This window comes from Coregonus clupeaformis, chromosome 15, assembly GCF_020615455.1.
Source record: "Coregonus clupeaformis isolate EN_2021a chromosome 15, ASM2061545v1, whole genome shotgun sequence".
Taxonomy (NCBI): domain Eukaryota; kingdom Metazoa; phylum Chordata; class Actinopteri; order Salmoniformes; family Salmonidae; genus Coregonus; species Coregonus clupeaformis.
In genome coordinates, this window is record NC_059206.1 from 38,947,375 (window position 1) to 38,960,026 (window position 12,652).

At 46.3% G+C, this 12,652-nt stretch overlaps 1 protein-coding gene across 2 annotated transcripts; it reads right to left on the bottom strand.

The window, feature by feature from the left end:
• Positions 1 to 217: 217 nt before the first annotated feature.
• LOC121582471 (ATP-dependent RNA helicase DQX1-like) lies at positions 218 to 11,984 on the bottom strand. Of its 2 annotated transcripts, none has more exons than XM_041898276.1 (12): positions 11,490 to 11,984; positions 8,096 to 8,472; positions 7,527 to 7,720; positions 5,838 to 6,258; positions 3,379 to 3,678; positions 3,093 to 3,192; positions 2,790 to 2,948; positions 2,381 to 2,572; positions 2,056 to 2,181; positions 1,686 to 1,876; positions 1,213 to 1,403; positions 218 to 846 (listed from the first exon to the last, which is right to left on the bottom strand). In XM_041898276.1, the coding sequence occupies exons 2-12, from the start codon at positions 8,420 to 8,422 to the stop codon at positions 630 to 632; spliced, it is 2,418 nt and encodes an 805-aa protein (XP_041754210.1). In that variant the 5' UTR covers positions 8,423 to 8,472; positions 11,490 to 11,984; the 3' UTR covers positions 218 to 629. The 2 variants fall into 2 exon arrangements, with proteins under 2 accessions (XP_041754210.1, XP_041754209.1); XM_041898275.1 differs by having other exon boundaries at positions 11,369 to 11,984.
• Positions 11,985 to 12,652: the final 668 nt, after the last annotated feature.

Consider the following 12,652-nt stretch of genomic DNA (forward strand, 5'->3'; position numbering starts at 1 on the left):
CTTGTAGCGTCATACCCAAGAAGACTCGAGGCTGTAATCGCTGCCAAAGGTGTTTCAACAAAGTACTGAGTAAAGGGTCTGAATACTTATGTAAATGTGAGTTCAAATTTCTATTTTTAATAGATTTGCAAAATAAATTAAAAACCTGTTTTTGCTTTGTCATTATGGGGTATTGTGTGTAGATTGATGAGAGAAAAAAACAATTTCATCCATTTTAGAATAAGGCTGTAACATAACAATATTTGGAAAAAGTCAAGTGGTCTGAAACCTTTCCGAATACACTGTATATTACTTTGCGTACCAGTATTCCGTTTTTTATAGGAACTCTGCAGGTTCAGTCTCAAACATTTTAATGTGCCAAAAATGCATTTAATCTCATTTGAGAAATATTTCACTAACACCTGTAGGTGGGGCCCTATTCACTCCGATGTAAACAACTGCTTCCATATAGCTGTGTATGGCTGGATAGTGTACTGTACGTTCTCTCCCTCATCAGCTGTCCATGCAACAGTACAGCACAGTTCTGTAGTGTGTTCCTTGTAGCACTTTGAAAGTGCATAGTGCATCCATGTCCTCCCTCTCAGGTTCACCTCCCTTGGTTATGCTTTTGGTCACCAACTCCGTTCCCGTCACTGTATGACACACAGCTCAGTGCTGTCCTGATTACATGGATCTGCGGTCCTGTCTAAGTGTTCCTCAATGTGACGTGTGTCGTAAGTCCCCTCCGGCCCCCTCTCCTGTTCCTCCTCTGTGGGCAGCAGACTCTGTCTCAGCTCCATCAGCTGGTCCCGTCCCTCGCTGGATGGCAGGTTGCCCAGGTAGTACTGAGGGGCCAGCTCCACCAACCTTCCCACAGGAAACAGTCAGGGGAAAAGGTTCCATAAAAGTAATGCACTTAAATGCCTAGTTTACCTCAATGTAATGACATATGCACGTCAGAAGACTTCTATACCATATTAACATGGTTCCGGAGAAGTTTAATGCTTGTTGTTGTGCGATCTGATCATCTGTGCAGCATGACGACCTGGAATGCACCCACTATCTTCTGACAGATAGTACAGTTTACTGAACTGTCAAATCAAAGAACTAGTATTCCAAAAGGAAGCAAAGTCGCCATTATGTAGATGGCCTAAAGATGTTCAGGGTTACTGTGTACATTACATACTTACTATCTACAACAAAAGTTCACCAAAAAAATGTGGGGTTACTCACATGTGGGGATGCACTTCGGAGGCGGTGCGGACACAGTTGTCGTGGGAGATGGTAAATTCGTGGTAGAGCACCCAGGAGGGGGGGTTGGGGCGCGGCCGGCGACACAGATAGGAGGAGAAGGGGTGGAGGTGAGCCACGTGACGGTGAGTCAACAGGAGGTAGTTACCTGAGCCGTCCACATCATGAGCCACCTGAGAACGAGACAGGGGAAGGGAGAAGAGGAAACGCAACAAGATAGAGAGAAACAAATATAGAAAGAGCAGGATAGACCGAGTGGGGGAAGGCAGAGAGACACCAGAATGGAAAGTAAGAAGAAAATATGAAAATTGAGAAAGACAGTAAGGTAAAGACAAATAGGGGGGAGGAGAGAGAGGTTAGGGTCTATATATTTCCCTGTCTTATTTCAGATACACAACATAAACAAACGAACAAACTAATCTTCAATGGAGAATTGAACTGATGAGTCCTTTTACCTTGAGGAAGAACCCTGAGATGAGCGCACGCTTGATATTAGTGCAGTTGTCTTGGCAACCAAAAGCAGGAGGCGAGACGGGCAACTCTATTCGCTGCATCACCTCCAGCAGCTCCGCCCTAATCATCACAGCCAATCGTAATGCAGCGGGGTTCAGGAAGTTGGTAGTACACCAGGCATCATCCTCATTGTCTAAAAGAGCAATCAGATAAACACACAGATTAATATTCAGGAGGAGAACTGTGTAAAATGCATGTCGTGCCCATATGTGTATTACTATAAGTTGATGTTCGTGTGCGTGTGTGTTTGTGCGCATAAACCAAACCTCCTGTACATTGCAGCTGTGTGTGTGTAGTAGTATATAGACTCACGCTGTATATACGCGTTGTAGATGTTGATGAGGGTGAAGTGGTCTCCCTCATTGTGCAACAGTGGACGTCTGTGAGTGGCTGCTGCCTCCTCTCTCTGGGGTGGGGGGGTCACAAAGCAGGGGGGAGCTGGGAACACGCACAGGTAGAGAATTTAAATGAATGACTGTTAAAAAACAAAAAGTCAAAGTTATAGAAACAAAACAATATTCTGAAAGGCACGTAAAAAAGGGAAGCTATGAGTAAAGGCACATTTTACAGCCAGTAATTAGCACCTTGGTCATTGTAGCGAGTGTAGTGTGTGTGTGAGAGAGTCTGCCGTGTGTACCTGTGAGCATGGCGGCGATGGTGAGCAGCTCGTTGACACAGTCAAACTCGCAGGCAGCGATGAGGGCCTTGGCCAGCGAAGGCTCCAGGGGCAGCTCTGACATAATGATGCCCACTTCAGACAGGTTCCCATCATCATCCAGCGCTGCCAGGTAGTCTAGGTCCTCTAGAGCCTGCATCAGAGCCTCAGGAGCTGGGGGGGGGGGGGTAAAAGAGAGAGAGAATAAAATAGAGAGGGATGGATTGAAGAAATTGAGGGATACGGGAAGAGATTATATTTATATTCTGTCTGATATCACAAAATAGAAGGTACCTAGAAAACACAAACTCCCATGAATGCAAGGTGCACTTCATTCATTCAAAGGAGACAGCAAGGCTGAACTAGCTAGATGATGTGTGGCCCTCCTTACCAGGCCTGTCCAGGAACTTGCACTGGCCCATGTCAGCGATGTCCAGCCTCTTGAGCAGCAGCACCAGGTGGCTGAGGTTCTCCTCCATCACCCCCGGGCTGCGGGCCTCTTCCATGCCCTCCGCATACAGAGCCTGGGGGTACAGACGGAAACACAGACCTGGAGGGACAGGAGAGGGGTCAGAAGAATACATGGAGAGAGGATAGTTGGCCTGTAACAGCTATGTATGTCCCTTCTCTTAAATTAGAAAAACACCACAGTCCATGATGATTTCTTAAAACAGATTGATTGACCCTAACATACCTGGTAGGTCACCGTTTACCCTCTGCGTCCGCATGTCTGCCTGGTGCCGGCTGATTGGACACATGACCTGTGAGTCCGCTCTGATTTGAGGGTTGTAAACCTATGACACGGAGGCAGAAAGAGTGGGAGGTTATGCATGGCACTGGGACTCGGTACACCTCAATAGTTTGTTGAGGTTATGCGGCATTGTAGCATTGCCACATTTGACAATGGAGATGAGCCCACTGTGTCGGATAGTGCAACACACACTCCTTCTCCCTCCCACCTCTGATAATTGAGTACTCACTGTCTTAAGTTGCATGCCTGTGTCTATGACGTAGCGCACTCCAGATAGAGAGAAGGAGGCCTCCCCCAGGGTGTCTGTGAGGATGACCCTGCGCCTCACTCCCATTCCCAACCCTATCCCTGGCCCTTCCAGTCCTTCAGACCCCTCCGTGTCACCAGAAGGCCCCTCTGGCTCAGGTTCGTAGATGCGCTGGGTGGCCCCTCCAAGGCCTGTATGGAGGTGTAGAACTCTGAGGGGCCCAAGCTGAGGACTCAGGGCCACAGACTCCTTCTCCAGCAGAAAGCCACACTCGTCTATCTCCTGAGAAACAGAGCGAGAGATGGTTGGTATTATACAGTGCATTCGGAAAATATTCAGTCTCCTTCCCTTTTCCCACATTTTGTTATATTACAGCCTCATTCTAAAATTGATGTATTTTTTTATTCCCTCATCAATCTACACACAAAACATGTTTTTAGACATTTTTGCAAATGTATTAAAAATAAAAAACAGAAATACCTTATTTCATAAGTATTCAGACCCTTTGCTATGAGACTCGAAATTGAGCTCAGGTGCATCCTGTTTCCATTGATCATCCTTGAGATTTTTCTACAACTTGATTGGAGTCCACCTGTGGTAAATTCTATTGATTGGACCTGATTTGGAAAGGCACACATCTGTCTATATAAGGTCCCACAGTTGACATTGCATGTCAGAGCAAAAACCAAGCCAATTGTCCGTAGAGCTCCGAGACAGGATTGTGTCAAGGCACAGATCTGGGGAAGGGTACCAAAGAATGTCTGCAGCATTGAAGGTCCCCAAGAACACAGTGGCCTCCATCATTCTTAAATGGAAGAAGTTTGGAACCACCTAGACTCTTCCTAGAGCTGGCCGTCCAGCCAAACTGAGCAATCAGGGGAGAAGGGCTTTGGTCAGGGAGGTGACCAAGAACCCGATGGTCACTCTGACAGAGCTTCCAGAAGGACAACCATCTCTGCAGCACTCCACCAATCAGGCCTTTATGGTAGAGTGGCCAGACGGAAGCCACTCCTCAGTAAAAGGCACATGACAGCCCGCTTGGAGTTTGCCAAAAGGCACCTAAAGACTCTCAGACCATGAGAAACAAGATTCTCTGGTCTGATGAAACCAAGATTAAACTCTTTGGCCTGAACGCCAAGCACCACGTCTGGAGGAAACCTGGCACCATCCCTACGGTGAAGCATGGTGGTGGCAGCATCATACTGTGGGGATGTTTTTCAGCAGCAGAGACTGGGAGACTAGTCAGGATTGAGGGAAAGATGAACGGAGCAAAGTACAGAGAGATCCTTGATGAAAACCTGCTCCAGAACGCTCAGGACCTCAGACTAGGGCGAAGGTTCACCTTCCAACAGGACAACGACACTAAGCACACAGCCAAGACGACGCAGGAGTGCCCATTCTCCTGCTCCTTTCTCATGTCTCACCCCCTCTCTCTCGCCCTCTCTCCCTCTCCCTAAACACATGGTTTAGGTTGATCTGAGTTGAGACTTGGCAAACAGTACTCTGTTTACTGTGGCTCTTCTAATGAGCCTTAACCAGATCAGTTCTCCTGGCTGGCTAGCTAGCTCTGTGTTTTGCAGCCATGGTGTCAACTACTGTACTTAAGTCCAGGTCTGCCTCCGGATTTGAATCCATAGCCGGGAATGAGGCGAGGAGCTAGGGTGTGGTGATGTTGACATAGTGGAAGTGTGTATGTGAGAGGTGTATGTGAATATGATGGGGCTATTTATCTATCAATCTGTGTGTGTGTGTGTGTTCTGGATGCATTAACCAGGACACCTGATACAGACTGATGCCATTCAGCAGTCTAAGGTTACAGTGTCCCCGTTTCTCTGTCCCCAGCGTGAGAGGCAACAACAGACAAGGAAGAGGATGGCATATTACAAAACACAGCACAACAAAGCATTAAGAAATAAGACTCAGTTCAATAGGGATTTTCAGATAGACTTTCTTCTATCAGAAACAGACAAGAAGATATGGGATAGGTCCTCTGTAGCTCAGCTGGTAGAGCACGGCACTTGTAACGCCAGGGTAGTGGGTTCGATCCCCGGGACCACCCATACACAAAAATGACTGTAAGTCGCTTTGGATAAAAGCGTCTGCTAAATGGCATATTATTATTATTATTATTATAGAAAGGAAGTTAATTTAGCAGTCACTTTTATCCAAAACGACTTACATCGTGCAGGAAGTAATACCACAACTCTGCTGTTGCATGCACCTGACTAACCCTAACTAACCCCATCTACCCTAACTAGCCCTAACTACCCTAACTAACCAGACCAAACGTAACCCACTGAGCCATCTCTCTGTACCAGCAGTAGGCCTACTGGGCATCTACTGTCTACTGATCTGTAAGGCTAAAAACAGCCCCAGTAGTTAATGAGATTAGCTGTATATATTTAGTATAGTGTGTAGTGTGTGTGTGTGCGCGCATCTACCTGGGCGCTAGGGAGAAAGACCATTACATCCCCCTCCTCCCCCCTGCGGTGGAGATCCAACACCATGTGACACGCCGCCGCCGCCGACTCCCTCCCTCCAGGATCCCTGTACACCGTTTCCACGACAACCAGTGGTCTCATCCTCATCTCTGTGTCGGGTGTACCTCCGACAGGCTCATCCAGCGTTAGAAACGGAACTCCTTCACACAGGAAGGTTGCAAGGCTGGGGGCGAGGGAGGGGTCGGTGAGCAGGACCACGCGGAGGTTGTCGGGGCGCTGGCCGCACACGTCCCGCAGCAGGCCCAGGAGGACGTCGGTGGGCACCGTGCGCTCCTGCACCTCGTCCACCACCAGCACCCCGTACTGACGCAGCAGGGGGTCCGACATCATCTCTCCCAGGAGCAGAGAGTCACTGACGAACCTGAGAGAGGGTGGGGGAGAGAGAGGATGAGAGGGGATAGAGAGATCGTGGAGAGAAACAAACCCACCCCTTAAAGCTGCAATATGTAACTTTTTTTTTTTAGAAATGCGAGTTATAGATCTGTCATTCTCATTACATTTTCATTCTTACACAGAAGTGGTAGATCTGTTCTATGTGTGCTATTTCTATGCTTCCCGATCTTAAAGATGCACTATGCAGAAATCGCTCCGTCATAAAATTCCAATAGTTCGCTTAATTTCAGTTTATATGACAAAACAAGCAAGTATAGTGTAGAGCACGGTTTCCCAAACTCGGTCCTGGGGCCCTCCCCAGGGTGCACGTTTTGGTTTTTGCCCTAGCACTACACAGCTGATTCAAATAATCAAAGCATGTTGATGAGTTTGATATTTAAATCAGCTGTGTAGTGCTAGGGCAAAAACCAAAACGTGCACCCAGGGGGGTCCCCAGTACCGAGTTTGGGAAACTCATGTGTAGAGAATCATTGTACCATCTAAACCACTGTGAAATTTATTTTTCATAACCAAAAATATTGTATTTTCAGCTGTTTGAAGCTGGTGTACAAAAACCGAAAGTAAAAGACGCAAAAATGAAATTTAAGAATGGGAAGCATAGAATGGGAAGCATATAAATAGCACATAGAACAGATCTACCACTTCTTAGACCTGCTTTCAATGAGAATGACAGATCTATAACACACATTTCTATGTGAATTTGGTCATGTCGCCCAAAAAGTTACATATTGCAGCTTTAAGTTTCGTTTTTGTACACCAGCTTCAAACAGCTGAAAATACAATATTTTTGGTTATTAAAAAAATATTTCACAGCGGTTTAGATGGTACAATGACTCTCTACACTTGTTTTGTCACATAAACTGAAATTAGGCAAACTATTAGAATTTTTGCAACCAGGAAATGGCGGAGCGATTTATGCATATTGCACCTTTAATCCGATTGTATTGCACTTGTATAAACCTCAGGGGGAGACAGAGAGCAGAAAGGAGGGTGGACAAACCACTGTGCTTATACATCTGATTGCTGTTTGGGGTTTTAGGCTGGGTTTCTGAAGTAAAAAGGGCTTTATAAATACATTTGATTTGATTTGAGTTAGAAGAAGATAAGGAGGAAGTAAGGACCGTGCCGTCAGATAGTGTGATGCGTGTGTACCCAAGCTTGTACCTATGTGTATGTGTGTGTACATACAAATGCCCCAATCTTCATGCACACCTGTGTGTCTACCTCCCTCCTCACCTGAGTAGCGTATCGGGGGTACAGCCATCGTCGTGGGGGACACAGTAGCCCACCTCCAGGCCCAGACTCAGGTCCATCTCATCAGCCACTCTGAGGGCCAGACTCGCTGCAGCCACAGCGTAGGGCTGGGAACAACACACCAAGCCCTGGGAGAGCTCATGGGACAGGGCATACTCCACACACCACTGGGGCACCTTGGAGGGAGAAGGTGAGGGACAGAGATAGAGACAAAGAGAGGGAGGGAGACAGAGTGAAAGACTGATATGAATACAAAGTAAGAGTGGGTACAGTATGATAGCCTGTGTGCTTACTTGCTTAAGTTTGTACAGTGGTCTGTCTGCCTGTACTCAGTGTCTGAATATTGAGTAAATTTGGAGGGTCCCTATACCAATGTGTGTTTGAGTGTGAATGTGTATAGCCTATGTACGGTGTGTCTACCTGTATGTTTGCCAAGTTTCCCCACCTTCCCAGCCATTGCTCTCTCTCTGGGCTCTTCACCACCAGTGCTCATGTGTGCCCATGTATCTGTGTGTGCATGCATGTTTGTATGTATTATGCATGTGTCTTACCTGTGTGCTCTTTCCTGTGCCACTGGGGGCGCTGACCACGACCATGCTGTGTGTCTCCAGGTGCTCCAGCAGGCGGTACTTGAGGCTCCACACAGGAAGCTTCTTCCTCTCCTCCAGCAGCAAGTAGTAGCGTGACGAGAAGGGCAAGCCATCGTACGGGTTCACCTCCAGGTCACCCAGGCCACCTTCATCCCCCCCTCCGTCCCCCGCCCCGTCCTCCAGGTCCCTGGACAGGAGAGAGGACATGGAGAGGGAGTCCAGAGCCAAGGGAGGGCGGAGGGTGGAGGGGGACGTTGTCGAGGGGGCAGACGCAGGGGATGACGACATCAGTGCAGGGTGGATGGGGGAGACGGGAGGGGAAAAAGGAAAAGGGCTACCTGGGGAGAGGACCAGAGAAGAGAAAGAGGCATTGGTTATCTGGATGCTGTTGTGTTAGAGCTTGTAGAGCAAGTTTTAGAGTTCACTCAACTTAGTTGACCCGTCTTGAGACAAAGGGATTCATTTGCTTGAGGCTAGGGACCTGGTGTTAAACTTGAGTCACAGAAGGAAATGCAATATATATGTATATATATATATCACATGTTATTTCAAAAATATAATTTATATCCTGAGAGAGAAAGTTTAATGTGGTGTAAGAAGCCTCAAACTTTTCACAGGGGTAAGGTCATTTTCATCCTTGACTAGCTCAGTATACAGTAACAGTTGTGCTATGCAGAGTGCATTGTAGCTAGTCTAGTCATTGCAGGCCTAGGAAGTCAGACAGCTTCAGTGACAAACAGCACAGAGCAGCTCTAGCTCTGTACAGCAGCTGTGGGCCTGTGCTATTCCACTCACTCCTGGAATGTCTGCATTTGCCCCATGTGCATGGAGCAATCCACACAAGAGCACTCGCACACACACAAACAACACAGAAAGACACAGACACACATAGACTTCCACATGTAATCAGTCATGGTTAACACGCACTTCTCTTTGTTAAAACGATCAGCAACACTGATATGCAAACAATCCGGACCGAGTCAATGCATAAAATGCAAAGTCTAGACTAGACTGAGACTGCCTTTGTACATTCACGAGAAACCTCAGATAAAAATTGTATAAGACCTAGATTAACTTCACTACTAGGCTGGATAAAATAATGTATGACTTTAAAATGGGTAGATTGTGATTGGTTAAATATGAATACACTGCATGATATTGATAAGTAGGCTACGGTTCTCACATAAGGTAATAACAGCTTGGGTATATCTTGTAATGGGTACACCTCAATTGATATGTCAACAAAGAGAAGTTGAAAAGGAGTAGGCCGAGCTACACTACATGACCAAAAGTATGTGGACACCTGCTCGAACATCTCATTCCAAAATCATGGGCATTAAAATGGAGTTGGTCCCCCCTTTGCTGCTATAACAGCCTCCACTCTTCTGGGAAGGCTTTCCACTAGATCCACATTCAGCCACAAGATCATTAGTGAAGTCGGGCATTGATGTTGGGCGATTATGCCTGGCTCGCAGTCGGCGTTCCAATTCATCCCAACGGTGTTCGATGGGGTTGAGGTCAGGGCTCTGTGCAGGCCAGTCAAGTTCTTCCACACCGATCTCAACCATTTTGGTATGGACCTCGCTTTGTGCACAGTGGCATTGTCATGCTGAAACATGAAAGGGCCTTCCCCAAACTGTTACCACGAAGTTGGGAGCACAGAATCGTCTAGAATGTCATTGTATGCTGTAGCGTTAAGATTTCCATTCACTGGAACTAAGAGGCCTAGTCCGAACAATGAAAAACAGCCCCAGACCATTATTCCTCCTCCACCAAACTTTACAGTTGGCACTATGCATTGGGGCAGGTAGCATTCTCCTGGCATCCGCCAAACCCAGATTTGTCCGTCGGACTGCCAGATGGTGAAGCGTGATTCATCACTCCTGAGAACGCGTTTCCACTGCTCCAGAGTCCAATGGTTGCGAGCTTTACACCACTCTAGCTGACGCTTGGCGTTGCGCATGGTTATTTTAGGCTTGTGTGCGGCTGCTCGGCCATGGAAACCAATTTCATGAAGCTCCCAACGAACAGTTATTGTGCTGACGTTGCTTCCAGAGGCAGTTTGGAACTCAGTAGTGAGTATTGCAACCGAGGACAGACGATTTCTTACACACTACGCGCTTCAGCACTCGCCGGTCCCGTTCTGTGAGCTTGGTGGCCTACCACTTTGCGGCTTAGCTGTTGTTGCTTCTAGACGTTACCACTTCACAATAATAGCACTTACAGTTGACCAGGGAAGCTCTAGCAAGGCAGAAATTTGACGAACTGACTTGTCGGAAAGGTGGCATCCTATGACGGTGCCACGTTGAAAGTCACTGAGCTCTTCAGTAAGGCCATTCTAGGCCAATGTTTGTCTATGGAGATTGCATGGCTGTGTGCTCGATTGTATACACCTGTCAGCAACAGTTGTGGCTGAAAAAGCTGAATCCACTAATTTGAAGGGGTGTCCACATACTTTTGTATATATAGTGTATCTTCTGATGGTCCATGGTTACCAGTAGCCTAACCTGCCTGCTTGACACTTACCTATGTGTATTGAGTACACTGACATAGGACTGCATACAGAAACAAAGAATACACAGAGGGCTAGTATGGGCTATGGGGAAAACATTAGAGCTCATCGCATGAGGGGAGTCCATCCATGGGGAAAGATGGGGTGAGGAGGGGAGGTTGAGGGGGGAGACGATTAGTAATGTTCAACATCATGTATGAATCACATGTGGGAGGGGTCTAGTGTCAGCCTGGGGCTTACAGTAGACAATAACAAAGAACACTGGATGCCGGACATCACATGTTATAAACATGTTATAGCCAACAATGACTAGTACTTTAAAAAATGTATATATATTATTTACTATCATGCCAACAAAATATTGGCATATAACAATTTGGCATTATGTTCAAATGCATCACACAAAACAATGTGAAACCATATATGAGAACTGTATGGCCATGACAATAGACTGATATTGATACTGCATTTGGCCATTAGAAACTAGGGGTGACAACACCTGTATCAGTCGTCCAACAATAACTCCTCCTGTGAGTATTCATTCTCTTTTCTCCTTATCTCCATTAGTTTACTGCCCCATCTCCCAAGTCGAGTATCGACCTGCCAGGAACGACGTGTCAGCTGACAGTGACACACATGCACGATAGGAGAGAAATAGAATTAAGCCAACTTGGACGAAAACAACAATAGAACCACGTTGTCAAATGCCATTGACATCTTACCTCCCACACATTTCTCTGGAGTCAACTAAAATTACAAACAAGGCTCAGGATGTCCAGCAAAATAACACTCCGCTGCGCTGTTAGTGAAGCGTTCTACTGCTCACTGTTGTTGCACACAAACCTGTTTGACATTTCTTGGAAGAAACAGAATAATACGCGGATACAATGTTTCCGTTTTGCACTATACTCTCTTCGGTTCTTCTCGACCTCTGGTTTATCCGTGACTGTTGACATTAATAAAATAGTGCTCGTCGTCCGCTCTTCATCTACCGAACCGCCGCCATGTTTGTCCGACTCACCCGGGGCTGTAGTGATGGGTCATTCGCGAACGAACGGCTCTTTTTGAACGGATATTTTTGGTGAACGTCGGGAGCCGAATAAAAATCGGTGAAAGATCCGTTAATTTGGCTCCGTGATTTGCATACTGCTACTACTGCTTTTTGAGCACAAAACAACGTTTTCTGCAGATAAGTTACAAAATTATTATAAAAAGAAGGTGAATCCTCACTGCAGATACCACAAGCTGATCGTTTGAGTGCCTAAAAAAAAACAGGCCATCCAGTGGTATAGTGGTGCCTGGAGAAGTAGGTATACTCAAATTTTTCCAAACGCAGCGCCCGGCGACGGAAAGGCACCTACATAGCCTACACTCTGAATGACCTAAAATGATAAATCCCATATTGGTCTTTCACAGTCAGGCCAACCCAAGCTGTACTGTGCAAGTAGGCTTATAGTATGACTACCATTGAAACAGATAAATGTATAAAAATAAAAAATAAAAATAAACACAGGTTTATCCTCATTTTTTCAGGTTTTCACTCTCACAGTCACACTTTTTGAACAGAAAGACAACACCCTTTTATGTTCTAAGTCAGTGTTTCCCAACCCTGGTCCTCGAGTACCCCCAACAGTTAAATGTTTTATTGTAACCCTGGACAAGCACATCTGATTCAACTTGTCAACTAATCATCAAGCCCTCAATGAGTTGAATGAGGTGTGGTTGTCCAGGGCTACAACAAAAATGTGTACTGTTGGGGGTACTCGAGGACCAGGGTTGGGAAACACTGTTCTAAGTCCACTTTTGAGGTCTGGAAAAAATATAAATTGTTTTGATTTTTTAGTGTAGTTACCCTTTAATTCAAGTGCGCAGTCACCTTGCACTGTTGTTTGGTTAGCAGTGTTTCTGTAGCATGAGTTGGAGTTTGCTAAATAAATGGCTACTGGATTGACACAAATAACTATGATATTCTGACAGGTAGGCATAGCCTACTTTGTAGCTACTGT

Coding starts and splice junctions, on each gene's coding strand:
- LOC121582471 (XM_041898276.1), bottom strand. CDS start 8,422: ATGTCGTCATCCCCTGCGTCTGCCCCCTCGACAACGTCCCCCTCCACC. Junction 2,182..2,380: donor CATCGCCGCCATGCTCACAG/GTACACACGGCA, acceptor GCGTGTTCCCAG/CTCCCCCCTGCTTTGTGACC. Junction 1,404..1,685: donor TCTCAGGGTTCTTCCTCAAG/GTAAAAGGACTC, acceptor TCTCGTTCTCAG/GTGGCTCATGATGTGGACGG.